This window comes from Aquarana catesbeiana, linkage group LG03, assembly GCF_042186555.1.
Source record: "Aquarana catesbeiana isolate 2022-GZ linkage group LG03, ASM4218655v1, whole genome shotgun sequence".
NCBI classification, from domain to species: Eukaryota; Metazoa; Chordata; class Amphibia; order Anura; family Ranidae; genus Aquarana; species Aquarana catesbeiana.
In genome coordinates this window covers 271,173,314-271,201,065 of record NC_133326.1, presented here as the reverse complement: position 1 = coordinate 271,201,065, position 27,752 = coordinate 271,173,314, and the positions used below count along the sequence as shown (strand labels likewise).

The 27,752-nt window shown below is 41.9% G+C and overlaps 1 protein-coding gene across 1 annotated transcript in view; it reads left to right on the top strand.

The window, feature by feature from the left end:
* The window catches only part of LOC141132069 (cathepsin E-like), a 46,271-nt gene extending 25,786 nt beyond the window's left edge, over positions 1–20,485 (top strand). The window contains exons 4-9 of the mRNA XM_073620059.1: positions 10,331–10,449; positions 13,999–14,198; positions 14,289–14,411; positions 19,485–19,629; positions 20,031–20,129; positions 20,232–20,485. Coding sequence (XP_073476160.1) covers positions 10,331–10,449; positions 13,999–14,198; positions 14,289–14,411; positions 19,485–19,629; positions 20,031–20,129; positions 20,232–20,444 — 899 coding nt within the window. The 3' untranslated portion in view covers positions 20,445–20,485. The remainder of the gene's footprint in view (positions 1–10,330; positions 10,450–13,998; positions 14,199–14,288; positions 14,412–19,484; positions 19,630–20,030; positions 20,130–20,231) is intronic.
* The last annotated feature ends 7,267 nt before the right edge of the window (positions 20,486–27,752 follow it).

Genomic DNA, 27,752 nt, shown 5'->3' with positions numbered 1-27,752 from the left:
AAAACGCAACAAAAATGTACTGGAACGCGCATGCAGAAAGGCTTCTGGAATGGATCTGGAGTGTGTTTTTATGGTGTAAACCGGCTTTCAATGAGTGCTCCACTTGTTCACATCTTCTGTTCACATCTATGCGGGTGGTTGCGGGTGCAGGAATTGCAGGTGTTTGTGGTTGTGGGACTGCAACCACCCTCAGTTAAAATGCGTTGCTGTTTTGAAAACGTGCAGGGCTTCCATTCATTCTGAATGGCACCCCCACACATCTAACAAATCAGCGCAGTGCAGGAACCGTAGGGAAATTGCATGATGCAAATGCACCATGCTATTTTCCTACAGCCATGTTTTAAAAAAAGGTGCATGCACCTTTTTTTCTGCAGGAAACACAGATGCAGCAGCCCATTCACACAAATGGGTTGCCTTGCCCTCGAAAACGCGGCCTGAAAAAGCACAGAGATGTGAATCGGTCATAAGAGATTGTCTTGAAATTTTTTTGAAAGATTTCAGCTAAAAAATAAGTTGTGCCATTTTGTAGCTGAACAAACCAATCAATCATTGTTATTATTATTATACAAGATTTATATAGCGCCAACAGTTTGCGCAGCATTTTACAAAATAAAGGAAAACAGTACAGTTACAATACAATTATGTACAAGAGGAACCAGAGGGCCATGTTTGTTAGTGTTTACAATCTAAGAATAACACAAAATGATGTTTTATACAAAAAGCTGTCAGTTACTAAATTCTTTTTTATTAAAAAATTAAATTGATACCAGCAAGTTTTCTGTTGGTACCATGAACAACTATTTGCAACATCTGATCAGTTAAATGATTCGATTAGTTGATGCATGTGTGATCAGTGTTGAAAAATAGACCTAGCCATTCCATGTATCTTAAAGCAATATTAAACCCAAAAGCAAACATTTATTATATTGCAGCATACCAATTCTTAGATGTGATGGATGCATTTGTTTTTGGGCTTTCTTTCCTTTATTTCCTCTTCTGACCTGGCCAGTAAATCTGTTGTGATTCGAAAGAACAAGCTGTTCTGCAGTTGTATTAGTTAGAGGGACGAGACAAACCTTTTTTTTTTTTTTTTTAAATCAAATGTTTTTTATTGAAAATGTTTTCCATCTTATACAACAATACAAAAAAATACATCTTGCCCCTACCTCCCCTTCCCCCTCCCCCCCCTCCCCCTCCCCAAAATCCTCATACCTCCCACACTCTTTTACACACATCACTTGTTACCACCTTTCGTTCGTCCCACCCCCCTCCCCATCCATACCCATCTCCATATGACTGGGATTACTCCGCCTTTAACCATAATTTCCACAATCACTCATATTCCTTTATATTTCCCCTCTTGCTATATGTAAATTTTTCCTTCCATATCATATCTTTTATGACATTCATCCATCATCGGGGGGGCTATTGCTTGCCACTTGTGTGCAATCAGCTTTCTTGCTTGAAACAGGCATCTGATTATTGCGGTCTTTATGTCTCCCATGAATCTATTCCTTTCTATATGTCCCAAAAAACATGTCTAATGCCGCGTACACACGAGCAGACTTTACGGCATACTTGGTCCTGTGGACCAGAGTCCGTCGGACAATTCGATCATGTGTGGGCTCCAGCTGACTTTTTTTCCCAAAAGTTCGATGGACCTAGAAATTAAACATGTTTCAAATCTTTTCAACGGACACAAGTCTGGTGGAAAAAGTCCGCTCGTCTGTATGCTAGTCCGACGCACAAAAACCGACGCTAGGGCAGCTGTTGGCTACTGGCTATGAACTTCCTTGTTTTAGTCCGGTCGTACGTCATCACGTACGAATCCGTCGGACTTTGGTTGATCGTGTGTAGACAAGTCCGTTCATTAAGAAAGTCCATCGTAAAGTCAGTCGTAAAGTCCGCTGGACAAAGTCTGCGTAAAGTCCGGTCGTGTGTACGCGGCATTAGCCTCTATGACTAGAGATGTCCCAAAAAATAATTTATTTTATTAACTATTTCCCTCCAATATCTATGTAATTTGGGGCATCTCCAGATCATATGCACCAAATCTCCCTTTATGTCTCCACATCTTGGGCATTTTGTGTCTGGTCTTCTTCTGAACATAAACATTTTCAGGGGCGTATAATTTGATCTATGTACCAGAAATAAGTGGGATACAATCTTTGAGGGTGATAATGAGACCATTGGCCCCAATTCCAGTATTCAACTCCATTGCTTCTCAGTTATTTGTCAAATGTTTTCTTCTCATTTTCCCCTATTCGGAAGCTCTGCTTCTGCCCTGCTTATATATCCATACATGTCAGAGATCAGCCCCTTAGAGGTCCTAGTGTTGACCACCTTTCGGAGAGAGGGCATCTCACTTCACTCTAATGCCCTCTCCCCGAACTGTGCATCCAAGGCGTGTCTGACCTGTAGGTACCTGTAAAAGGACCAGTTCGGGACAGCATATTCCTCCCTTATTTCTTGAAATGATTTCAATGTACTTGTTTTATACAGCTGTGCCAGGCAATGGATACCACTTCATTCCTATTCCTCGATTTTTCCCATTACCTTAAATTCCTTTAAGTTTTCATTGTCCCACAAAGGAGAAAATTCAGAAAACCCATTGTAACCCAATAGGGCCTTGACAGTTTCCCAGCTTTTTACCATCAATTGCACTGTGGGACACCCGGAGCGAAAAGAGTCCGCCTCAACTGCCTCCACTACTGTGTCATGACTAGTATCTGCCGGCATCAATTCCCTTCCTCCCCACTACTGTCAAGTTACTTTCTCTCATATGCTGCATTTGTGCCGCCAAAAAATAATTTCTTGGGTGTGATAATGCTAACCCTCCTTCCTCTCTCGGTAGCTGCAACGTTCGCAAACTAATTCTGGCCGAACTGTTTTTCCAGATCAGCTCTCTAGAGATACTATCAATTTTATTAAACCAATGCTTTGGAACCCAAACTGGGGAATTATGCAACAAATACAAGATATTTGGCATCCAAACCATTTTGATTAAATTACCATGTCCAACCACCGAGAGGGGGAGTTGGCTCCAAACCCGGCATTTCTGTTTTAATTCAGTCATGAGTGGGACTATATTACTAGATATGTATTGTTTTGGATCTCTTGTAATGTAAATTCCCAAATACTTCATTTGGTCTACTACCCTTATTTGAGATATCTGTTGCGGCAAGGGCTCTCTGAGAGGGTCTTTTGGCAGAAGTGCAGATTTTTCCCAGCTGATTACTAGCCCGGAGAGTTGCCAGAAGTCTCTAACTATATTCATTGCTGCTCGCAGGGAGGTCTGCGTATCTCCCAGAAACAGCAACACATCGCCTGCATATAACGCGACCTTCTCTTCTCCTATTGCCCTCCTAAATCCCTGTAGGCCCGGGGAGGATCTTATGGCAATGGCCAGTTGCTCCATTGCTAGGGCACAGAGCAGGGGCGATAGTGGACACCCCTGTCTCGTCACCCTCACCAACTGGAACCACTTAGAACATGCTCCATTTATTCTCAGTGTGGCCCTGGGTGCCTTATATAATATTCTAATCCATTTAATGAAGTTGGGGCCAAATTGAAATTCCGCCAATACCTGCCAGAGGCAATGCCATTCAAAGCTATCAAAAGACCTGTCGTATATTCGTGTTTGTAGCTCTATCCGGTATAAATCTGGATTGGTCCAAATGTAGTTTTTAGATTATTCTTTAACTGTGCCGCTAACACCTTTGCTAGGATCTTTACGTCTGAACATAATAGGGATATAAATGGCCTATACGAAGTTACTTCAAGCTGGTTTTTCCCCTCTTTTGGCAATGTAATAATTGTTGCTTCTGTCAGGGATGAGGGTAGTTTACCCTCCCCGGCCGCCAAATTAAGTACCCCCAATCATTTTGGAAGCAATATGCTTCCATACCATTTGTATACTTCTATTGGCAAGCCGTCTGGTCCTGGCGCTTTCTGATTTGCCATGGCTGCTGTTGCATTTTGTAGCTTTTCCAATGTTATTGGGGCCTTCAGTCCCTCTCTGTCCTCTTTTGAGAGTGACGGGATTCTCAACCTTCTAAAAAAAAATCCCACATGTCGCCTTCTACATTTACCTGCGATGTACTATACAGGTTTTCGTAATAATTTCTAAATGCGTTCACTATTTCCACCGAATTGGCCGGTATGATAGATGAGGGTGCATTTGCCTTAACTATTAGGGCCAGGATATGTCCCACTCGTTCTGCCTCCCCAAAAAAGCTTTGTTTTTTAAATAACCGCTTGTTTTCTACTTTCGTCAAGACCAGTTTCTTATATTCTTCCTGTTCCTCTGACCAGTCCCTATACCTGTCTGGCGTTGGGTCCTCCACATTCCGTGCTTCTGCTACTCTCACTCTCTCTGCAGGGTGATAACTTTTGCCCTTGTTTGGGGTTCTCCATTAATCCCAGCCAAAAGGGATTTATTTTCCAGTCACTCCTTCTATAACTGCTCCCCATTTTTACTGAGAAAACGGTTGAGTGGTCGGAAAGGCCTCTCGGTTTATAATTTACCTCATCTATCATATGCAGAGCCTCTTCATTATATAACACAAGATCAATTCTGGATAATGTGGAGTGTGTTATGGAGAAACAAGATTATTGTCTTATCTCCGGATTCCACTTCCTTCAAATATCCACCAGCTCTGTCTCCCCACAAAATTGGAAGAGCGGGTTGCTGAGTATAATGACGGGTGGAGCTCCAGGTGGGAACCTGTCCAATCTCTTATGCATGGTCATATTAAAATCTCCCGCCACTATAACAGATACATCTGGTTTGTCCATAATAAACTTCATTAGTTCATTCAGAATCTCTACACCAAATTGCCGGGGAAATATAAACATTGGCCAATACACACACCCGGTCCTCCACCAAGCAAAAAAGAAAAACATATCATCCATACTCATCTATCTTACTCTGCCTATAGGAGAATGCCACCCCTGAGTCTACCAAAATACTCATCCCCTAGAATAGGAGGTGTGAACAGAATGGTATTGAACCCAATAGTTCCTGCGCTTCAAAGTGCAAATTGTGCCTTTTTCGAGGTGTGTCTCCTGCAAGCAGAGTATTTTAACCTTGTTCATATCAACCATAGAAAAAATTGCTAGTCTTTTAGAGGGGTTCCTCATTTCCCAGTACATTTCAAGAACATATCTTTAACCTTCTAAGTTGCCTCAAAGACTTTTCTCTCCTCTCAATAGTAACTGTCATTTTCCTCTCTCTTTCCACTTCCCTATTAAAAAATAATCCCACCCCATATCCCTCCTCTTTCTATCCTAAAGTAATTTTCCCTATTTTTTTGTGTTCAAGTGTAATATCAAAAAGTCATAACTTGGTGGATCCTCCCCTTCCTGTGTTGAATCTGTAAATAAGCAACTTCCACTCACTCTCCCACCCCCTTATTACTCTCAATCATCCACTTACATACCCCAAACCCCCCCATCCATTTCCCCTCTTCCTCCCCTTCTTTGGGCCTAAACCGAGGGCTTCTAAAGTGACCGTGTTCTCTAATCAAGGTGGTATATACAAATTCCTTTGTGATCCATTTCTCTTGTGTGATACTCCCCGAAAAAAAGGAGAGAAAACCAAGTGCTAAAAAAACAGATAATTATCCCCCAACACAAAAAATACACCCTTAGCAAACCCCTCCACTCCCCCGTTTCACTCATTAGTATATATAAAAAAAATAAAATTTACAAAAAGGGACCCTCTCAAAAAAAAAGGAGGAAAAAAAAATAAAAAAAATAAAAAAGAGGTTCTATTGGCTTATTAATCTTATTATGCTTCCTCGCCCTTCTGTAGTCTCCCCTCGTTGGTATCCAACCACAATGTCACTTCTGCAGGTGTGTTGAAAAACTTGGTTTCCCCCAGAGCTGTTATCCGCAATCTTGCCGGGTATAGCATCGCATAACTAATTTTAAGTTGTTGCAGCCTGCGTTTACTTTCTGTAAACGTCTGGGTATATAGAAATCCTAGCACTGTTAGACAATATATTTTTCATCTCTCTTGCTTTTTGAAGAATGGTAACTTTGTCCTTATAATATAAAAGTTTAATAAGGAAGGGCCTTGGCTGACCTCCTGGTGGCGGTGCCCTAAAAGGAACTCTGTGTGCCCGCTCAATTGCAAAAAATATTGACAGACTCTTTGCCAAAAATCCCTTTAAGCCAGTCCTCCATATATTCTGTGGGGTTAGAGCCTTCACATTGCTTGGGGAGACCCACAACCCTTAAGTTCTTCCTGCGCAGTCTATTTTCCATGTCATCCATTTTATATATATACATATTCAGCTGTTCCCTTATTGATTTTATCTCTTGTTTCATTGGGTTTAAATCATCTTCTACCAAACTTAGTCTCCCCTCTAGAGCGGATGTCCGCTCGCAAACCTCTTGTACATCATGCCTTAAAAATTGGTCAGACATTGGTCAGACATTGGTAAGTTGGTCAGACATTTCAGATAATGAGTACATACAGTTGTTGATTGCTTGGAGGATGTCTTTCAGAGATGGCTCTCTCTCTGCTAGGATTCTAGCTCCTGAGACTGGCGCCGGCATCTCTCCCTGTGTCATTTTGCCTGCTGCATGCTCACTCTCCTGGCAGCTGCTGCTGCTACTTGACCCAGGCTCTTCCTCCCCACAGAGGGGCTGGTCTGGGAGTGGGATTGTTGTGCCCCCCCAGCCTTCCACCCTTCATGGGTGTCTGACCCGGTGTATGGGTGAACTGCTCCAGCTTGGCTGCTGTCTGGTTCACTTTTTCCTTTGACACACGCTGAAATTGTGTGCCAGCGATGTCCTGCATGGCCATCTCCTCTGCTCCCCCTCTTAATGGTCATGGCGGTGGATGTGCCCAGCGTGTTCAGACACCCTCCCTGCCGAGACTCACTCGTCTGTCTCCGCAGCTCTATCATGGATGCTAGCTGTTGTCCCTCATGGGGAGTGCGCCGCCGGAACCCCCTAGAAGGCCCGCCATTCTTCTCCACGGGACACGAGGCACAGAATCAGGCTCGCTCCACTGACCAACCGATCAGTCAGCCGTTCCACCTCTCAGAGCTTCCTCCTCTCCCCAACACATCGCATCACAGGATGTCTAGTGTGGGATTGGATATGAGGTCCGGGCTGCTGTGGCCTCTTACCTCAACATCCAGTCACGCCCCCGAAACAAACCTTTAACTACTGGCAGGGGAGCTTACAATAGTCAGCTTTTATTTATTACTGTAAAGCCTTTATCCCAAAAGGAATAAAACTATTGCTGTAACTTCTTATATAGTAGTAGCTGGATTTTGGCTTCAATTTGTTAATGTATTTCATTCTGCTAGTACATCTAACACTCCCCTCCCCCCAGACAGACAATGCTGCTGTCCAATCATGGCCCTTCATCCAGAGTGGAGGCATTCTAATACAGAAGCTGTGTTACTGTGTTTTGAGGTGTTATCACCAGTTGAAAGCAGAGGTGAAAAAAGGCAAAATAAAAAAAGGAAACAAAAGCAGCCACCACAATGAATGATTGGTAAGCAATATATTACATTTTTGGTTTTGGATTTAATACCGCTAATGGGAATTCCAAGTGCAATGCAATTTAAATTACAACTTTTCTCCAGTCTAAGTTGATTTCAAATGAAAACAAAACTGTCATGAGAGAACTAAGAGGGATACCATTGGTGATTTCCTTCTAAAATTGCTAGTTGCCTGGCCTTTATGGTAACCCTCTAGCATCAATACTCATGAAGCAAAATTGGAGATTATATTATTCTGCTGCTTTTCCTGAGACAGACGCTTCGCAACAAGGAACTGCAACTTTCAAAAACCTACCCTAAACAATACTACATACATGGTATTTTGGGTAATGTAATAACTTTGTCCACTGTTCATTTTGTTTGCTTTTTTTTTAAGTCACCTTTTTGTCTACCATAACTATATTTTGCTAATAAAACCTCCATCATGTCATTAATAAATGTACCTTATTTTTCTTCTTATTTATTCATTTACTAAGTAATGGTGTTATTAGCAGTTTCATATACAATGCTGTGAAAAAGTAATTTCCCCCTAAACCTAATAACTGGTTGTACCACCCAATTTTGGCCCACTCTTTGGCGAATTGTTTTAATTCAGCCACATTGGAGGGTTTTCCAGCATGAACGGCCTGTATAAGGTCACGATTCAGCATCTCAATTGAATTTAACCAAAAAGAACACAAAGGCTCATCTCACATTTACCAAAAAGCATCTTGATTATCCCCAAGACTTTTAGGCAAATATTCTGTATACTGATGAGACAAAAATGTAACTTTTTGGAAGGTGTGCGTCCCATTACATCTGCCATAAAACTAATACAGCATTTCATAACAAGAACATCATACCAACAGTCAGACATGGTGGTGGTAGCATGATGGTCTAGGGCTGCTTTGCAACTTCAGGACCTGGACAACTTATCATAATTGAATGTAAATACACTCTCATCCTTTCTAAACTACTGCCATAGTGGTTATCTATAAGGATATACATGCCTCCTGCATGTAACCTTACCTGTGATATGTCTCCCCTCTGTCTGTTATGAGACCTGAAAAACTGCAGATTTTGTGGGTGGGTCTGTTGTCCGAAGCTCGGTGGGTGGAGTTGTGATGTCAGTAGACTACCCGCCAACCTCTACACTCCCCTTGTCAATATGCATTTTCTCCTATGTATTTCTTACACTGAACTTCTGCTATGATCACTAACATCCAGTCAAAACCCAAAAAAGTCACCACATGACTTCAGCATGTCCAATCATGCTGAGGTGTGGAGCAGCCAATCCTGGGAGAGCTGCAGAAGAAAGGAGGAGGGGATCTGAAGCATACAGAATGCCTCTCTCAGGCTCGTGCATGAGATATGTAAATCATCTGTCACTTACAGCAAGGAGGAAGAACTGACTACTATTTCTCTGTGTGTCAGTTTTTATCTCACCGGAAAAAGATAAGAGGATTGCTCAGAGCTGGATTAACCATTTGTGGCAAGACTGGACACAGATGACATGAAATCCTATACTGTACAAGGTTTTCGGGTTTACATCCACTTTAAGTCCAGGCTTTGACTAGGCCACTCCAAAACCTAAATTTTGCTTTGTTTGAACCATTTGGAGGTGGACTTGCTGTTGTGTTTCAGATCATTATCCTGCTGCAAAGCCCTAGTGCACTTTAGCTTGAGGTCACAAACTGATGGCCGGACATTCTCCTTTAAGATTTTCTGGTAGCGCTCAGAATTCATGGTTCCATCAATTATGGTAAGTTGTCCAGGTCCTGAAGCTGCAAAGCAGCCCCAGACCATCACGCTACCACCACCATGTCTGACTGTTAGTATAATGTTCTTGAAATGCTGTTTTAGTTTTATTCCAGATGTAACAGGACGCACACCTTCCAAAAAATTAGATTTTTGTCTCATCAGTATAAAGAATATTTGCCTAAAAGTCTTGGGTATAATTAAGATGTTTTTTGGTAAATGTGAGATGAGCCTTTTTGTTCTTTTTGGTCAGCAGAGGCTTTGGCCTTGGAACTCTCCCATGGATGCCATTTTTGCCCAGTATCTTTCTTATTGTTGAATCATGAACACTTACCTGATGCAAGTGAGGCCTGCAATTCTTTAGATGTTGTTCTGGGTTCTTTTATGACCTCTTGGATGAGTCGTCGTTGTGCTCTTGGAGTAATTTTTGTAGGCCGGCCATTCCTGGGAAGGTTCACCACTGTTCCAAGTTATCTCCATTTGTGGATAATGGTCCTCTCCGTGGTTCACAGGAGTTCCAAAGCCTTAGAAATGGCTTTGAAACCCTTCCTAGACTGATACATGTTCATTACTTTGTTTCTAATTTGTGCTTAATTTTTTTTTAGATTGTGGCATGATATGTGGCTTTTTGTGATCTGTTAGCACCTTGTCAGACAGCTTCTATTTATGTGATTTCTTGATTCAACAGGTCTGGCAGCAATCAGGCCTAGGTGTGGCAAGTGAAATTTAACTCAGCTTTTCAAAAAATTGTGGTTAATCACAGTTGATTCATGATTCAGCATGGGAGGGTGGCAATTACTTTTTCACATAGGGCCAGGCAGGTTTAAACAGCTTTCCCTTAATAAATTAAATACTAATTTAAAAACTGCATCTTGGATTTATTCGGGTTATCTTTGTGTAATATTAAAATGTGTTTGATGATCTGAATCATTTAAGTGTGAGAAATATGCAAAAAAAAAAAAATCAGGAAGGGGCAAATACTTTTTCACAGCACTGTATTCCCTGTGTTATATAGCACCAACACATTACACAGTGCAAAAAGTTAAATAAAGTGACTTGTTTATTTCTAGCTGTCCATTCAACTTTCAAGTCCTTCCTGTCCAAATCCTATGTGTATAATGGAAAGACTTTTAGTGTTCACTATGGCACTGGGCAACTTCTTGCTGTGATGGGAAAAGACACACTGCAGGTAAGAGGCTTTGTCATAAGCAAGATAAGATGTGTAAGTTTGCTTAAGTATATGTGAACCCTTATCTTGTAAAACAACCCATTCAGTTTATAACAGAAATGAAAGACAAATAATTATTTTTTAATTTTTTTTAGTGATTACATAATCTTTGTTCTCACCTGCATAAGGGACTTTGAGAGCTAGGTGGAGAAACAGCACTACACTGATCTTCCCAGTGAATGGCTGTGCAGGTTGGTGTGCCAGCACAATTCTTGGCCATTGGAGGACAGTCACGCTGTTCTCGAAGCACAGTCAAAAAACTGACCATGTTGACATGAATGTGCTCTCCTACAGTTGTGCTCATAAGTTTACATACCCTGGCAGAATTTATGATTTCTTGGCCATTTTTCAGAGAATATGAATGATAACAAAAAAAACATTTGTTTCACTCATGGTTAGTGTTTGGCTGAAGCCATTTATTATCAATCAACAAAGTTTACTCTTTTTAAATCATAATGGCAACATAATCTACCCAAATGACCCTGATCAAAAGTTTACATACCCCGGTGATTTTGGCCTGATAACATGCACACAAGTTGACACAAAGGGGTTTGAATGGCTATTAAAGGTAACCATCCTCACCTGTGATCTGTTTGCTTGTAATTAGTGTGTGTGTATAAAAGGTCAATGAGTTTCTGGACTCCTGACAGACCCTTGCATCTTTCAGCCAGTGCTGCACTGATCTTTCTGGATTCTGAGTCATGGGGAAAGCAAAATAATTGTCAAAGGATCTGCGGGAAAAGGTAGTTGAACTGTATAAAACAGGAAAGGGATATAAAAAGATATCCAAGGGATTGAAAATGCCAATTAGCAGTGTTCAAACTCTAATCAAGAAGTGGAAAAAGAGGGGTTCTGTTGAAACCAAACCACGGTCAGGTAGACCAACTAAAATTTCAGCCACAACTGCTAGGAAAATTGTTTGGGATACAAAGAAAAACCCACAAATAACTGCAGGTGAAATACAAGACTCTCTGAAAACATGTGGTGTGGCTTTTTCAAGATGCACAATAAGGAGGCACTTGAAGAAAGATGGGCTGCATGGTCAAGTCACCAGAAGGCCATTACTACGCAAATGCCACAAAGTATCCCACTTACAATATGCCAGAGACAAGCCTCAAAACTTCTGGAACAAAGTCATTTGGAGTGATTAAACCAAAATTGAGCTTTTTGGCCACAACCATAAATGCTACATTTGGCGAGGAGTCAACAAGGCCTATGATGAAAGGTATGGAGGTGGATCGCTGATGTTTTGGGGATGTGTGAGCTACAAAGGCACAGGAAATTTGGTCAAAATTGTTGGCAAGATGAATGCAGTATGTTATCAAAAAATACTGGAGGAACATTTGCATTCATCAGCCAGGAAGCTGCGCATGGGACATACTTGGACATTCCAACATGACAATAATCCAAAACACAAGGCCAAGTCGACTTGTCATTGGCTACAGCAGAATAAAGTGAAGGTTCTGGAGTGGCCATCTCAGTCTACTGACCTCAGTATCATTGAGCCACTCTTGGGAGATCTCAAACGTGCAGTTCATGCAAGACAGCCCAAGAATTTACAGGAACTGGAGGCTTTTTGCTAAGAGGAATGGGCAGCTTTACCATCTGAGAAGATAAAGAGCCTCATCCACAAATACCACTAAAGACTTTACACTGTCATTGATGTTAAAGGGGGCAATAAAATAATAAAAAAGGAAGCAGTACAAAGAGAACAACAGAAAAACAATAGCGCGGAATCCAAGTTCAAATAAAAGCAACTGATTGATTGGCAAAAATTTAAAGGACATTTACAGTTAAAATCTGGTAGATCAGCGTGGGAAGCAGAGGGCACCAGGACAGACACATAACCAAGCTAAGTTGATGTTGCAGCAACTCCTGTTCTAATAGCTGGTGTTCTGCAGAAAACTCTGACTCGACAAAATCTTCAACCTTGTCACTTCCAGTTACTCTCCAGCAGCAATAATTGGAGATTTAGATGAGTTGGCTGTTTTCACGGAACACTGGCAGAGCATACACTACGATACACGATATAATGAGTGGACATTGTTAGTCTGCCCGCTAGTAACCAACAATATGGCCACCTCCAGGGCGGCGACACCTTTTTTCCTCCTGTCCTGTCAAAACAGCCAACTCGTCGTGTACCATAATGTATACGCTGCTGGTATTCTGTGAAGACAGCCAACTCGTGGAAAACTCCAATTATTGCTGCTGGAGAGTCACTAGAAGTGACATGGATGGAGATTTTGGCGAGTTGGAGTTTTCGGCAGAACACCGGCATACAGGGATGTTGCTGTGACAGCTGTCCAAAGAAGCACCAATGGACAGCGTCCTTCGAAAAGTTACTGCCCCCGATGCCCTTTACGTAGAGGTTAACACAAGGCAACAGCTAGCGGCTGAGGACGCTGTCCATTATCGCTTTTTTTTGACAGCTGTCGCAGCAAGATCTCTGTATGCCATCTATTAGATCGGGAGTTGCTGCTACTTCAGCTTAGCCTGGTTATGTGTCAGTCCTGGTGCCCTCTGCTTTCCATGCTGATCTACCAGATTTTAACTGTAAATGTATTATACATTTTTGGCAATAAATCAGTTGCTTTTTTTTCTAACTCTGATACCGTGCTCCTGTTTTTCTTTTGTTTGAGCTGCACTGGATCACCCCGGATCTCTTTGTGGAAGCTGCAGGATCCTATTACTCCATGAATCTTGGTTCCCTTGTGACCTGGATGGAACTTTTTGGTGCCATTGATTCTGGATACTGAAGCTGGGTGGTTTGTGTAGAGCGTATGGAACTAGAACAGGCTAAGGAAGTAAATACATAACTAACTAGTAAAATTAAAAAAACAAAACATAATTTTGGACAGCTCAGTCATTTGAAACGTCTTTCTGTCTTCTGATATGCATCATATACTATTCCAAGCATGTCGGGTATGCTGTGCAAATACCTTGAACAAATGGCTCCAGCTGAGCTCCAGCTGAGCTCAGTTCATGCTGTACAAAACAAGGGTCATGTCAGCTCAAACTGTTTGATTGTGTAACAGTATGAAGCCAATGCAGAAAACAATTAAATTATCCATAGCAGTGAAGAATTTCTATGATTTATTAATATAAGAAACTGGTTGTCAGGTAAAGCTGTTCTTCATTTTGGTCTAGTTTTTGTAAATCTGCCCTATAGTGGCTTCCCATTAAATTCTTTCTACATAATCAGTGTACTATATTTAATGTGTTGCTGCTAAAAGGTTATGGCTATTGATATGATTTTATTTGAAAGACTATCATAGTATTTCCAGTTATGTATGCAAGAATATTTACATCAGAATGATATAATTTGATAAAAACATTGTGCTGCTTAACCATGGTATTAAAAGGAAAACTGCGAAACAGCAGAACTGTGGGAGAGATGGTAAGCCTATTAGTACTACACAGTGCATGGCAAGAGGTTACCTTCAAAATTTGTTGTTCCTAGATTGAGAGTTCAGGTGAAAAGTCAAAGATCTTCTTTTTTTTCTCCTACAGATCAGCAACATGACCATAGTGGGGCAGGACTTTGGTGAATCAATCAGTGAACCCGGAAAAACATTTGTTTTTGCAAAGTTTGATGGGGTGTTGGGCCTTGGATATCCTACACTTGCTGCTGGAAATGCAAAGCCGGTATTTGACCGGATGATGGAGCTGCAGCAAGTGGATAAGTCGATATTTTCTTTTCATTTAAATAAGTTAGTTGGCATTTAAATTATGTAAAACTTTTTGAGATGATAGAAATACTATATGTGTTTGTTTATTTATTCTATCTTTATTTATTTCAGAGATGATGATTTTCAGTATGGGGGAGAGCTGATATTAGGGGGAATAGATAACACCCTTTACAAAGGTCCAATTCATTGGATTAACGTCACAAAAAAAAGTTACTGGCAAATAAGGATTGAAAAGTAAGTATTTTACAACTACTAAATGACAATTTTATAACTATCAGTTTATTTACGTAAGAGTGCATAATTGGGATCTAGGTTATACAGTGAAAGTCAAGACCGGGGCATCAAGGTGAGCAAATTTGCTATAGCTAAAAGCCAAGTGGTTTGATGTGCCAAATATAAACCCTAATAATATCCTAAAATAATATAAAAAAATACTGGGATTATTGATGCATTTATTATTTTACCATTTTTTTAATTATTATTACTATTTTTTTATGTCTGCAGATACTTGATTAATGTGTATAAAAAACACAAAAAGCAAAAATGTAGTATTTGGCAGCTTACCAGTCCTTACATGTGGTGGTTACCAGTGGCAGCCCGTCCATTAGGGGCGCCTGGGCACCGCTCCCTCTTTCCAGCTATATGCAGTGGATAGATTCATGCATAGCAAGAATATATCCATGGCCGCCCTCTATTCATGTGTCCGGAACCTTTCGGGTCACTGGGCATATGAATTACAGCGGTCAGTTTTTTTTTTTTTTTTGTTTGAAGAACCTGATTAGAGCCAAAGGCTCTAATAGGTTTCAAAATAAGGTGAACTTGGAACGCAGAGCATTGCGTCTGGAGCCCACCCAGGTGTGCTGCAACAGCAAATGAAAATTCACTGTTGCAACACTGATCCTCCTCCTGGCCAATCGGGAAGCAGGTATAAAACCTGTTTCCAGATTGGCCAAAATGTCAGGCGATCCTATTGGACGGGAGGAGCAGAGAGGAGACACCGCAAAAGCTGCTCCAGGAGAGGACACCGGAGCAGCTTTCCCCGAGCCCGCCAAGCTGGAAGATGGCCACATCTGACCGCTGCTCTCACGTCCAGGGTAAAGACAGCGGGTGGTGGCGGGAGGGGTGTGTGTGTTAGTGCCACGCGACGCGGGGGGGTAGGTGGCAGCCAACCTGGGGGGGTTGTTTGCCGCCCCCCCCCAAAAAAAAAAAACCCACCAGCCCCCACTGGTGGTTACATTTTTTTTTTTAAAGCTTTTTTCCTTTTTTTATCCACTTGGTGATCCTAGAGAAAATACTTGCTGTACTGTATCTATGATATAAGCATTTTCAGCCTATGCTTGTGATTTGGACTGCAGAACACTTTTCTCTCTCTTCTCTTCCATAACATAGAGGGGAAGTGTTCTGTAATTCAGGTTTCAGTGCAACCGAAACAGAGTTCACAGAAAGTTGCAAAATCACTGAAGGATCAACAGGTATTTTGTTTGCACTTTTGAACACCTATAACAAAATGCTATTATTTTTGTATTTAACAGAGAAAATGGTAGCAAATAAGGAAAGTTAATTGTTAGGGTACACTTTTAATTGTGTATTTAGCAGAGCAAATTGTAGCACATAAGTGATGTTCATTGTTAGAGTTTATACACTTTAAGGTTTATAGTACAAATAACAGGAGAACATTCATGTTTGTCAAAATGTAAACTAAGCAAGAGACAGAAAATATCTAATATATTATAAAATAAATCAAATCTGTTACTCCCAGGGCCATCTTAACTGCATCATGGGCCCCTGGGCAAAGTAATGCACTAGGGCCCCTACAAGCCTTCACCAGTTTACACACCTACTCTCAAGAATGAAAGTATAAATAGTTGATAGATTTGAATTTTTAGCACTATAAACAAAAAAAGAGCGACAATTATAAAAAAAAAAAAAAAAAAAACTATATTTTTTAAATTTCTGCTATAAAACACATCCAATAAAGAAATGTAAAAGATCTATTTAGGCCAATATGTATTCTGCTACATATTTTTGGTTAAAAAATCCCAACAAGCTTATATTGATTGTTTTGTGCAAAAGTTTTAGCGTCTACAAACTATGGGATACATTTATGGAATTTTTATTTATTTTTTTCTACTAGTAATGGCAGCGACCAGCGACGTATAGCGGGACTGCGATATTGCGGCGGACAAATCAGATACTAAGTGACACTTTATGGGGACCAGTGACACAAATACAATGATCAATGCTAAAAACATGCGCTGTCACTGTACTAATGACACTGGCAGGGAAGGAATTAACATCAGGGGTGATCAAAGGATTAACTGTGTGCCTTGTGAGTGCTTGCTAACTGTGTGCCTAGCCTGTGCTTGGTTACTGTGGGGGAGGCACTTTTACTAAGGGAAGGCATTGATCCATGTTCCTGGTTTGCAGAAACACAGGATTAATACCTTCCCTACTGACAGAACGGCAATCTGTCTTGTTTCAATAGGCAGACTGCCATTCTGCTTGTGTCCTGAATAATTGGTGGGTGCCAGCAGAAATAGAGTCCGCCGGACCCGCTGATTGGCTCCCGCTGTGTCCAACCCAGTTCCCACTGTGTCCAATTCCAGGTCTGGGGTGTATATACACGTATACACGTTTGGCAAGCGGTTGTAACACAGCAGCTGGAGAGAATTGCTGACAAGACAGCAGCTGGGGGTGTTCAAATGCTGGAGCCATGATGCTTTGCTTTGTGACTGCAGCAAGAATTATATCACCAGTTGCATTTGGCGGGCACTACTGCCTACCAAATCAAATAAAAGAGTCCGTGCTGCAACTTTCCCATAACCATGTGCAATGCACATAGTTGTGGTGGGAGTGATGCAGCATTTTGGGGCTTAAAACAGGTGGACACATCGCCTCCTCACTGCCTGTCTAATACCTTTGAAAAGCAACCCATGCACGGCAGTTTTTTACAGTTAGGGCCGGTAAACACTGCTGTGCTGTCTGACACCGGATGTGATTTGCACCACACTGCAAATCACATGCGATGTCTGTGCGATGCAAACTCAGCCATGCAGATTGTATGTCTAGATTTGCATCGCATTTGGACCATACTCGCACAGGACCCTTTTTTCAGTCTGCACCAGAACTGGAACGCATTGGGTAGTCACACCCATGCGATCTGATTCCTGTCTGAATTGACAGTTCGCACTGCGGTAGGCGAACTGATTTGGGGGTGTCATTAGCTTTCTGTTGACACTCCCAGCAGTTTGCATAGTGCAGTGTGAACTGCCTGCAAATTGTATGCGATGGGATTGTACGCACTGGATTCGCAGGGTTCCAGCAACCCTGCAGTGTGAACCGGCCCTAAGAGACTAAGCGCCGGTTCACACTTTTGCACTGTGAATTCTAAACAAATTCTGTGCAGATTCCGCACCACATCCAAATCACACCCTGTTCATGCGAACCGCTGCAGGTGTGTATGTTAAGTTAAGGATAACCTGAGATCGGTTCGCAAAACTCAGATTCTGGTGCAGCCAAAAAAAAAGGGCCCTGCACCACTTTGGTATGGATGCGGTGCGATTTGAGCCATACAGAATGAATGGCTCAAATTGCACTGTTGAAGAATCGCATGTGATCTGAACAGGAATGTGGTGCGATTCCTGTTCAAACTCGCATGCAGTTTCCCGCACCACATAGTGTGAACCTGCTCAGAGCAGCAGAGAAGGACATTTGTCAAGCTGAGGGGGGGGGGGGTGTTTGGAATGTGGACTTACCAATTTTACAGCCCCTTGTCTCCTCCAATTGTAGTTTTCATGCTGCAGCTGCACACACACCCCTATCTAGCACCATGCTGCATGTGTATGTACCCATCAGGGGGTGGGGTTGCTAGCCCGGGCACAGCAGGTAAATCAGGGATTGGTCAGTTTACAGGGGTCTTCAGCACACTAAGGTCCTGTGCTGTTCACTCTGAATCCTCCTGTGAAAATATGAGTGACAGTGCTGGATCGGCACAAGCAGCTACCAAGGCAGCACAGTTCACTGTGCACTTAACCCGCTGCCGTGGAGGCGGAGCTGCCGACATTCAGTTCACTCAGGGAAGAGTAAAGGAGAGGAGAGTTAGGAGAAGTGACAACCAGCCCGACAGAAGTAGAACAGAAGCGGCCGCCCGCAGCCTCCTGACTCCTGGGACTGGCGCTGATGGCTGTCACTTGTCCATGCAGAGACCAGAGACCAGTCCTTCCAGCTGACCTCCCCTTAGCTCTGCCGCTTCCTGCACAGTAATTTATTGTGACAGAACTGGCCCTAATGGGGCCCCATGTGCACCTGGGGCCCCCGGGCAGAGCCCAAGGGTGCCGCTCAGTAAGACAGCCTTGGTTACTCCTTCAGTGTGCATATGGAGTCCCTAATAAACATAAAGATCATCTTAGAGCAGATAGAGTGTATAATTGCAGAAAAATATGTTCTGCGACTTAAGGAGAAGCATGGTCAAAGTTATTTTTGCAGAACTAAGCGCAAACCTGTGACCCAGATTCAGCCAACAATGGGCTAAAGCCCGCTGTTGGCTGACATTACAGGCTCTGCAGGAATTCTGACAATAATGTCAGGATGCGCCCAGATGCCTGACTGCCAGCTAGCTCAGGCTCTCAGTGAGCCACTAAGAGTCTGAGCCAGCCGCTCCCACCCCTTGCACAGTCTGGCACTCCAGTAAATGCTGAAGGAGCAGAGCACAGAGCGGTGACTGACACTCATCACTCTGTACTCAGAGCAGACCTGAGAATTGAGCGATCAGCAGTCTTTGATCACTCAGTGCTCTGCATAGAGATGGCGGGGGGCTGTCTTGGTAAGTATGAATGTTTGTGTTTTTTCATTCCCGCACTTTTTTATTTCCCACTGTGTAGCCCTTTTACCATATATCCTTGCTGTGCAAATTGCATACTAGGCCCCTACACACCAACACACATACATTGGCTCCATATATGCAGAAAGACCACTCTCATTATGCCTCCTAACAAACAGACTGACACCCCATGTTCTATCTCATTGTGAAGAATAGCTTCCCCAAAAGCTCAAATTTCTACTCAACCATGACCATCACTTCTTCCCTATTATGTGCTTATAAAAACGTCAAGGCAAAGTATGAAGTCCAGGTTAGATACATATAGATTGAAGGCAACAATCTCTGAAACCCTAGAACAGACTATTGGAAACTGAAAAATCACAATTAATGTTTGGCCAAAGGTAAAAAAAAAAAAATGTGGGGAGATTATTTTTTAGACTTACATGACTTGCTATTTGACTATCTTACCATTTTTTTTTGTCATTCAGCATCAAAGTTAATGGAAAAGTACAATTTTGCCCCGAAGGTTGTGAGGCTATTGTTGATTCTGGAACATCCCTCATTACTGGGCCTACTGCTGACATAAAGAATTTGCAGAAACTAATCGGAGGTACACCCATGTTATTTAATGAGGTAATATTTTTTCACTTCCCTTTGATATTTGTTGTAAGGCTATGATGTCCTGCACACACTACAGCATCATAAGAAAAGGAAGTATAGTTTTCTAGAACAAGAATGCATAGATGCATCAGATACTGCCTGTACGGGCTGCCACAAAAGAATACGGGCATGAATTTTGCATATTATAAAATTGTTTATATTCGGGCCACTGTGCAGAAGCTTCCGTTTCTGAGTCATTAGCGCGAGGTACAGCATGTTCATTTCATCACACTATAATAAAGGTACTGTCTTTGGGGCCTGCAGTCCCAGCAGCCATGATCCTGAAGTCATTAGTCACTTCCACAATATATATTATAATTTGCTATATTTTTTGACCTTAAGAAAAAGGTATTATTTTTACTTCCATTTTACAGTACTCGGTAGGCTGCAAGAATTGGTCTAGTCTTCCAAGCGTGACCTTCACCATAGATCACAGAGACTACACTATAACTCCTGAGCAGTATGTGATTAAGGTAAGCATACAGGTGCATATTATCCAGTCTGTGCTGCAAGTGTAGATAATATGCACTGCTTAGGAAGTATGTAACATACTAACATGTTGTACTTTATCATAGGAGCAAACAGAAAAATCTGTAATGTGCCTGGCTGGGTTTCAACCCATGGATTTCACTACTAAATCTGGAACTCTCTGGATCCTGGGAGATATTTTTATGTCCAAGTTTTACAGTGTGTTTGACCGTGAGAATGATAGAATTGGACTGGCAAAATCCAGAAAAAAAAGGCACACGCAGCAGGACACAAAAACATCGGTATCAACCGTCTTTTGAATGTGCCATCTACATGTCCTGTGCATCTTCTCAAATAGAAAAAATAACACTGCTTGAATAACACTGCTTTATGGAGAGGGGAACCTTACTGTCAATATACACTCACCAGCCACTTTATTAGGTACACCTTGCTAGTACCGGGTTGGACCCCCTTTTGCCTTCAGAACTGCCTTAATTCTTCATGGCATAGATTCAACAAGGTTTTAGAAACATTTCTCAGAGATTTTGGTCCATATTGACATAAAAAGCATCCTGCAGTTGCTGCAGATTTTTCGGCTGCACATTCATGATGTGGATCTCCCATTGCACCACATCCCAAAGGTGCTCTATTAGATTGAGATCTGGTGACTGTGGAGGTCATTAGAGTACAGTGAACTCATTGGAGGGGATTTACTAAAACTGGTGCACTCAGAATCTGGTGCAGCTGTGCATTGTAGCCAATCGATTTCTTTTTTTCATACTCTTTTATTTTTATAAATGTTTACATATACATACACCGTCAATCAGGGGGCTCCTACAAACCATAAACATATGACAGTATTTACAATATCGTACAGGGTTTCAAGTTTAAATAGCTTTCCGTGCATTATTATAGGTCTTACATCTTTACTCCTCTTAATAAGAAAAGAGAGAAATAGAAAAAGACAACTAAAACCAGAAAAAAGAAATGTGCTACCAATACCTCCATTCCAGCCCCTCTATTACTACTATAAACCTTTATACCCCCCCTCCCTTACCCCTCCCCCCACCCTCTGCTATAATACAGTGTAGACATTCCTCTCCGTGCATCGTGTTCATTGTGTGTTGAACCAATATACTGTGTATATATATTTTTTTGTGTTTCTCTCTACTCTTTCTCTTACTCTCCGCCCCCCCGTCCTGTCTGTTTCCACCTCATTTTCCACCTACTCTTTAAGTGCGAACTCTATTACCCGGTTGCCCCCTTTATGGTGGGCACCCCATTTTCTTTAACCAAGGCTTCTACATCTTTAAGAATTTATCCAGGTTTCTCTGTCTAGTAAATACCACTTTTTCCCTCCATACAGTAGCATCCATCACTTTAACCCATTCTTCTAATGTGGGGGGCCTCACTGATTGCCAGTTCTGGGCTATTATCTTTCGTGCTTGAAATAAACATCTTATAACTGTCAATTTAATGTTTAAAGGCACGCTGTTTTCCTCTATTTTCCCCAGCAAACATATTGTGGCATCCACCTCCAACTTGAGCCCAAAAGTACTGTTGATATCCTCAAGTATCTCATTCCAGTACCTGAACAGCTTTGGGCACCTCCACATCATGTGGATCAAATCGCCTGTTCCTTGGCACCTTGGGCATTTGTCATCAACTCTATAGCCATACCGGAAAAGCTTCTTTGGAGTATAATAAACTCTATGTAAAAAAAATAGTTGCAACATTTTCTGTGAGGAGGGGACTGACACCTGGGGACTCAATTCCAATGTTCTTCTCCATTGTTCTTCAGTTATTTTTTCCCCCAAGTCCTCCTCTCATCTATTTTTATTTTTGGCCAGTCTTTCCCCAGTAATTGTTTTCCTACGTAATTGCTTATATATCTCGGAAATCAAACCCTTGGAAGATCCTGACTTGACTATTTGTTGTATAAGAGGGGCTTTGCACCATAACACTGTTTGTGTTTTGAAATGAGCATTCAGGGCATGTCTAATTTGAAGGTACCGGTAGAATGAGTGGTTTGGCATACCGTACTCGCCTCTCAACTCAGCAAATGACTTCAACATACTCCCTCCATAAAATTGAGCAAGTTTTTTGATACCACTAACCTCCCATTCTTTTATTTTACCCATGGGAATCAGATCTGGAAGGTATTTGTTATCCCAGACTGGGGCATACTCTGTTAACCCAGTATATCCCTTTATTGTTTTGGATGCCTGCCATACCTTAGTAATTTTAATGTAGGGCGCCCCGGAGAAAGAGAATCTGCTTCCAAGGCTTCAACCAGGTTACTGTGCAGGGCTCCCTGCAACATCATTCGTATATTTTTATTCCCATCCCCAGATATATTACAATCCCCTCAGATGCTGTAACTGGGCAGCTAAGAAATAACTACGCGGGTGTAAAACTGCCGCTCCTCCCTCTTTTGTTGGTAGCTGCAATATCTGTAAGCCTATTCGAGCCTGACCCTTCTTCCAAATTAATTCCCGAAACAATGTTTCAATTTTCTTGAACCATTCCATTCTGATCCAAACAGGGGAATTATGTAGTTTGTATAACAATTGGGGCATCCAGATCATTTTGATCAAATTGATTCTACCAGCTACTGACAGGGGGAGACGGCTCCAGATATCACACTTACGTCTAAATCTAAGCAGCAGGGGGGCAAAATTATCCTCAATGTACTGATTTGGGTCTTTTGTTAACCATAGTCCTAAATATTTCATCCTGTCCACCACCCTTAGTTGCCCAACCGGAGATGGTAAAAAGTATATTGGGTCTACAGGCATCAGAGCCGATTTCTCCCAGTTAATTACCAGGCCCGAAAAATGCCCAAAGTCCTCTATAATGTTCATAGCTGCCACCAGGGATGAATCTATATCTCCCAGGAAAAGCAGGATATCATCTGCATATAATGCAATCCTTTCTTTCCCCGGCTCTCTTTTAAATCCCTGCTATTTGCCCTGGCGATAGAGCCATTAGCAATTGTGATTAGATCTGCAAGGGGGATACAGGGATTTAAAAGCCAATCCATTTCTAACTTTAGCTTGTTCAATTAGGCTTTGGCAATAAAACCTGGAAGCTGATTGTTTTTTTGAAGAGTTGCACCATATTTTGCACTCTTGAGTTTTAGTAAATAGCCCCCATTGCCATGTTCAAGAAACCAGTTTTAGATGATTTGGGCTTTGTGACATGATGCATTAAACTGCTGCAAGTAGCCATCAGAAGATGGGTACACTGTAGTCAAAAAGAGATGGATATGGTGAGCAACAATACTCAGGTAGGCCATGGCATTTAAATGATGCTCAATTGGTACTAAGGGGCCCATCACCTCTTCATACCTTGGTTGTAATGAGTGGTTATTTGAGTTACTGCTGCCTTTCTATCATCTCAAACCAGTCTGCCCATTCTCCTTTGACTTCTGGCATCAACAAGGCATTTTCATCTACACAACTTCCGCTCACTGGATATTTTCTTTTTTTTGGACCATTCTCTGCAAACCCTAGAGATGGTTATGCGTGAAAATCCCAGTAGATCAGCAGTTTTTGAAACCAGCCCATCTGGCACCAACAACCATGCCACGTTCAAAGTCACTTAAATCCCCTTTCATCCCCATTCTAATGCAAGTCGTCTTCACCACGTCTAGATGCCTAAATGCATTGAGTTGCTACCATGTGATTGGCTGATTAGCGATTTGTGTTTCCTAGCAATTGATCAGGTGTACCTAATAAAGTGGCAGGTGAGTGTACATTCTAAACATACTGTAATTGCTTAATTGATTAGCTCATTGTGGTTCACTGTAATGCTTTCATATTTCACAAAAGAACTGTAAAATATGTACACATGATAAAGATCTAACTTCTTTAAAATTACAAAGGCATTTCATGATATATACATATTTAGACCCCTTTACACCTGTGTGTATTAGGTGCAGTGCACTAAAAAAAAGTTTTGCATGCTGCATCTTTCATGCGCTGTCATCTAAACCCTTGTTTTTTATAGAGTTAAATGGTAGCATGCTTAAAATGCAACAAGCCAAAAATCACAGATGTAAATCAGCTCTTAAAGTTTTTTTTTATTGCCAAACTAGTCTTAATAACATCATGCAAGGTGAGTTTACTTAGATTCCATTCACAGCGGAGCGTTTTGTGAATGTGTGCAAAATCGTGTGTTTATACACGCAATCATGAAATGTGTGAAAAATGCATGTCACGCTTGTGGTGCCATTCATTGTTAATGGCACTCCAAACGCAGCAAGAAGACTGGTAAGCAAGAAAGACACTTAAAGAAAAGGTTAAAAAAATGCACGAAGTGCAACACTCAAAAAGATACATTAGCTAACAGCCCTATGCGTGTGGCAAAAATAGCATACACAAATGCACAAAAACACAACATGATTTTGCGCACATACTTAAATTGCCTATGTGTGAATGCAGCCCTAGGAAGATTTATTTTGACAGATTACTGTGACATAATTTTTGTCTTTCTCAATCCAGTATTTTACTATTTCTGTTTATTTCAAATATTTCTTATTACATTTTTCAAGTTAATAAATATGCAACATAAAGGCAATCACATGTGGGTACATCATATAACATACTGTAAGCATCTAAAGTGGTGATCTGGTGTGAACCAGAGTAGGTCAAATTACGAGTGCGAAAAGGGGTGTTATGAAACTAGTGAGATAGAAATGGAGTAGTGTCAGCAGTTTAATAGCTGCAACTGAGTAGTAGCTTATAAGGGAAGAAGAATAATGTGCAATAAAAAACAAAAAAACAAAAAAGCAATGATGTTTGACCGAAGGGGTGTCATGTCATGGAACGATGCATAAAAGGCAATGGTGTTTCATTTAGAGGTAGAACTCAGATGGCTAGAAGGCTTGTTCCTAAGGTTGAACCAGGGGGACCATTGTTTGTGGAATTTCAGTAGGCTTCCCTGTTTATAGGCCATTATTTGTTGCAGAGCGTATGTGTCGGAGTTGTGGTTAATTACTTCACTAATATTCGGGGCAATATTGGATTTCCATTTACGCATTAGGATCAAGCGTGCTGCAAATAAAACCTGCATGACCATAGGGCGAAGGTCTGGTGGGAAGTGGTCAATTGATACACTTAGTATTGCCTGTTCAATGTTAGCTTTTACAATTATTCCTGTTAGAGTTGCAATGAGGCGAAAAATTGAGTTCCAAAATCTGCGTATTTGAGGGCAATACCATAGCATATGAGGTAGGGTCCCCCCTTGCCCACATCCTCTCCAACATTGATTGGAGCTGTGGAGCTTGCTTTTGGCCAGTATATAGGGGGTGTAATACCAGCAGAGTTTAAGTTTTTTTGCCCTTTTCCAATAAGTGGAGCATTTGGAGGTCATCAGAAATAATCGTTATAGCTTTGTGCCATTGTTGGTCAGAAATGGGATGGGTAAGATCTGTAGACAATTTTAGTAGTGGTTTGGAGACTGTAAAGGCGCAATTATTGTGTAAATGGTTGTAAAGCAGGGAAATTCCTTTTTTGGCAGGTAGTCGGTGAGGACCAAAATTGACATATCTTGAGGGGTAACTCTAGTGCTGAAATAGGAGAATGGCACAAAAAAGATGTTAGTTGGGCATATGTCAGGAATTCCCCCACTGGGAGGGCATATTGGGAGATTAGTGTGGCAAAAGGGACTGGTTTGTTGTTTTAAAATATGTCTGATATCTTATTAATACCACTTTTGTTCCAGGATGTAAGGATAACTGGAACGTGAAATTTGAGAATCTCTAAGGGCAAGGGGATTTTAATTAGCCAGTTAGCAATATTGCCATGGTTTAAAAAATATTTCCATGCTGTGATAGTAGCGGAAATGGAAGGATGGTCCATGCCTATGTTAAGTATGTGGGAGAACGAGTTAGCTAATAGTAGGTAGCTGAGGTTGCCCCTTCTGATAGTCTCCTGTTTTAAGGTGCACCATAGTTTAGTGGAGGACTGTTGGAACCAAAATCTTGCTTGGTCCAGTAAAGTCGCCATATAGTAATCATTTAAGTTGGGGGCCCCCATACCGCTCGCTCGCCTATGCTTCCTGAGAATGTTGTGGGTACATCTTGGCCTACCATTAGCCCAGATAAAATTGTATAATAGTTTCTGCATAGATTTGAAAAAGGATGATGGCACTGGAATGAGAAGGACTTTAAAAATGTACAACATCTTGGGGAGAATCGACATCTTAAAGGCTGCCAACCTGCCAGCCCAGGATAAGAAATGTGAGCTCAGTTTGTTGAGGTCCTTTTGCGTGTTGTCGATTAGGGGTACATAGTTATATTTGTATAGGTGGGATATTGGCGTCGTTAGTGATATTCCTAGATATGGAATATGGGAAGTGGGATTGTAGGGTGCTTTTGGTTGTTTCATCAGTGTGGATCCCCAAGATATTAGACTTTGTCTCATTCACTTTTTATATGAAAGTTGGTTAAATTGATTAAAAAGCTGATGAACATTAGGGAGGGAATGTAGTGGGTCAGTTAGGTTTATGATAAGGTCATCCGTGGGGCTCTCCATTGATAGCTATAACCTTAATTTGTGCATGGGATCCTTTTTTTCTCTGCTAATGGTTCCATTGCGAGAGCAAAAATAAGCGGAGATGGGGGGCGGCCCTGCATCGCCCCGTTGGAAATTTTAACATTTTTGGAGAAAAGGCCATCAGAATACACAAAAGCCGAAGGGACCGCCTACCTCCCAACTTTTGAACTTCAGAATGAGTGACACTTGAGGCAGAAAGTGAGCTGCAGTACGCCACTCCAAAATGTGAGCGTGGCCAAACTCTTAAAAGTGTGCAGAGCTTAAGAGACGTGGTTACACAAAACCCGGGCTTCCTTGTACCTATAAAATTAGCTTTGATTGCTTTGTCTGAGCCTACCTCAACCAGGTTCCTACCCGCCATATAGTCAAATTGTCACGGGGGCCACATACCTGATATGAGACCGAAGTAGTGAGGAGGCCTCCCTTGCACCTCGGGTCCTTGAAGCCTCTGGAGATTGAGACATAGACTTAGTGGATACAGAGTGGCACGGGTGTCAGGGGTGCGGAGCACCATGCAAGTAGGGGCGGTGCCAGGTGGGTGCTTGGTTGTGCTGAATCTCCCCAAAAAAAATCTTCAAGCACCCTCATAGCACCCCCAAAATTTCCACAGAGGTATTACAGTACAGTCACAGGATTTTAAACAAGTTATTTGTTACCTGCTGTGAATCCTGTCTGCAAGAGGCTAGGGACTCTTGTAAAGTGGAGGGATACAGCGGAATAAGCCGCTAATGATCAGTTAGACCCGGCAGGGGCTGGGTGGTGAGGAGCCTGCATCAGTGGCGGATTGATCCAGTGCTGGTCTCCTGCATTTACTGCCAAAAGAAGAATTTGGATGGAAGCAGCAGAGAGAGCCCAGCCCTGTGCAGTGCCCCAGGAAACCTGGAGGAAGCTGGTATTCTAAGGAGAGAGAGGAGGAGAGAGGCTGTGTTTACTTATATGGTGGGGGGAGGAGTGAGGGAGCAGAATGGAGCTGCTACACTCAGTGCATTGCAGTCTGCAGGGCTTACTGAGCCTGCCAGTGTCAGAGGACAGGAGGGGTGTGTGTGTGTCACATGGTGTGGTCCTCTG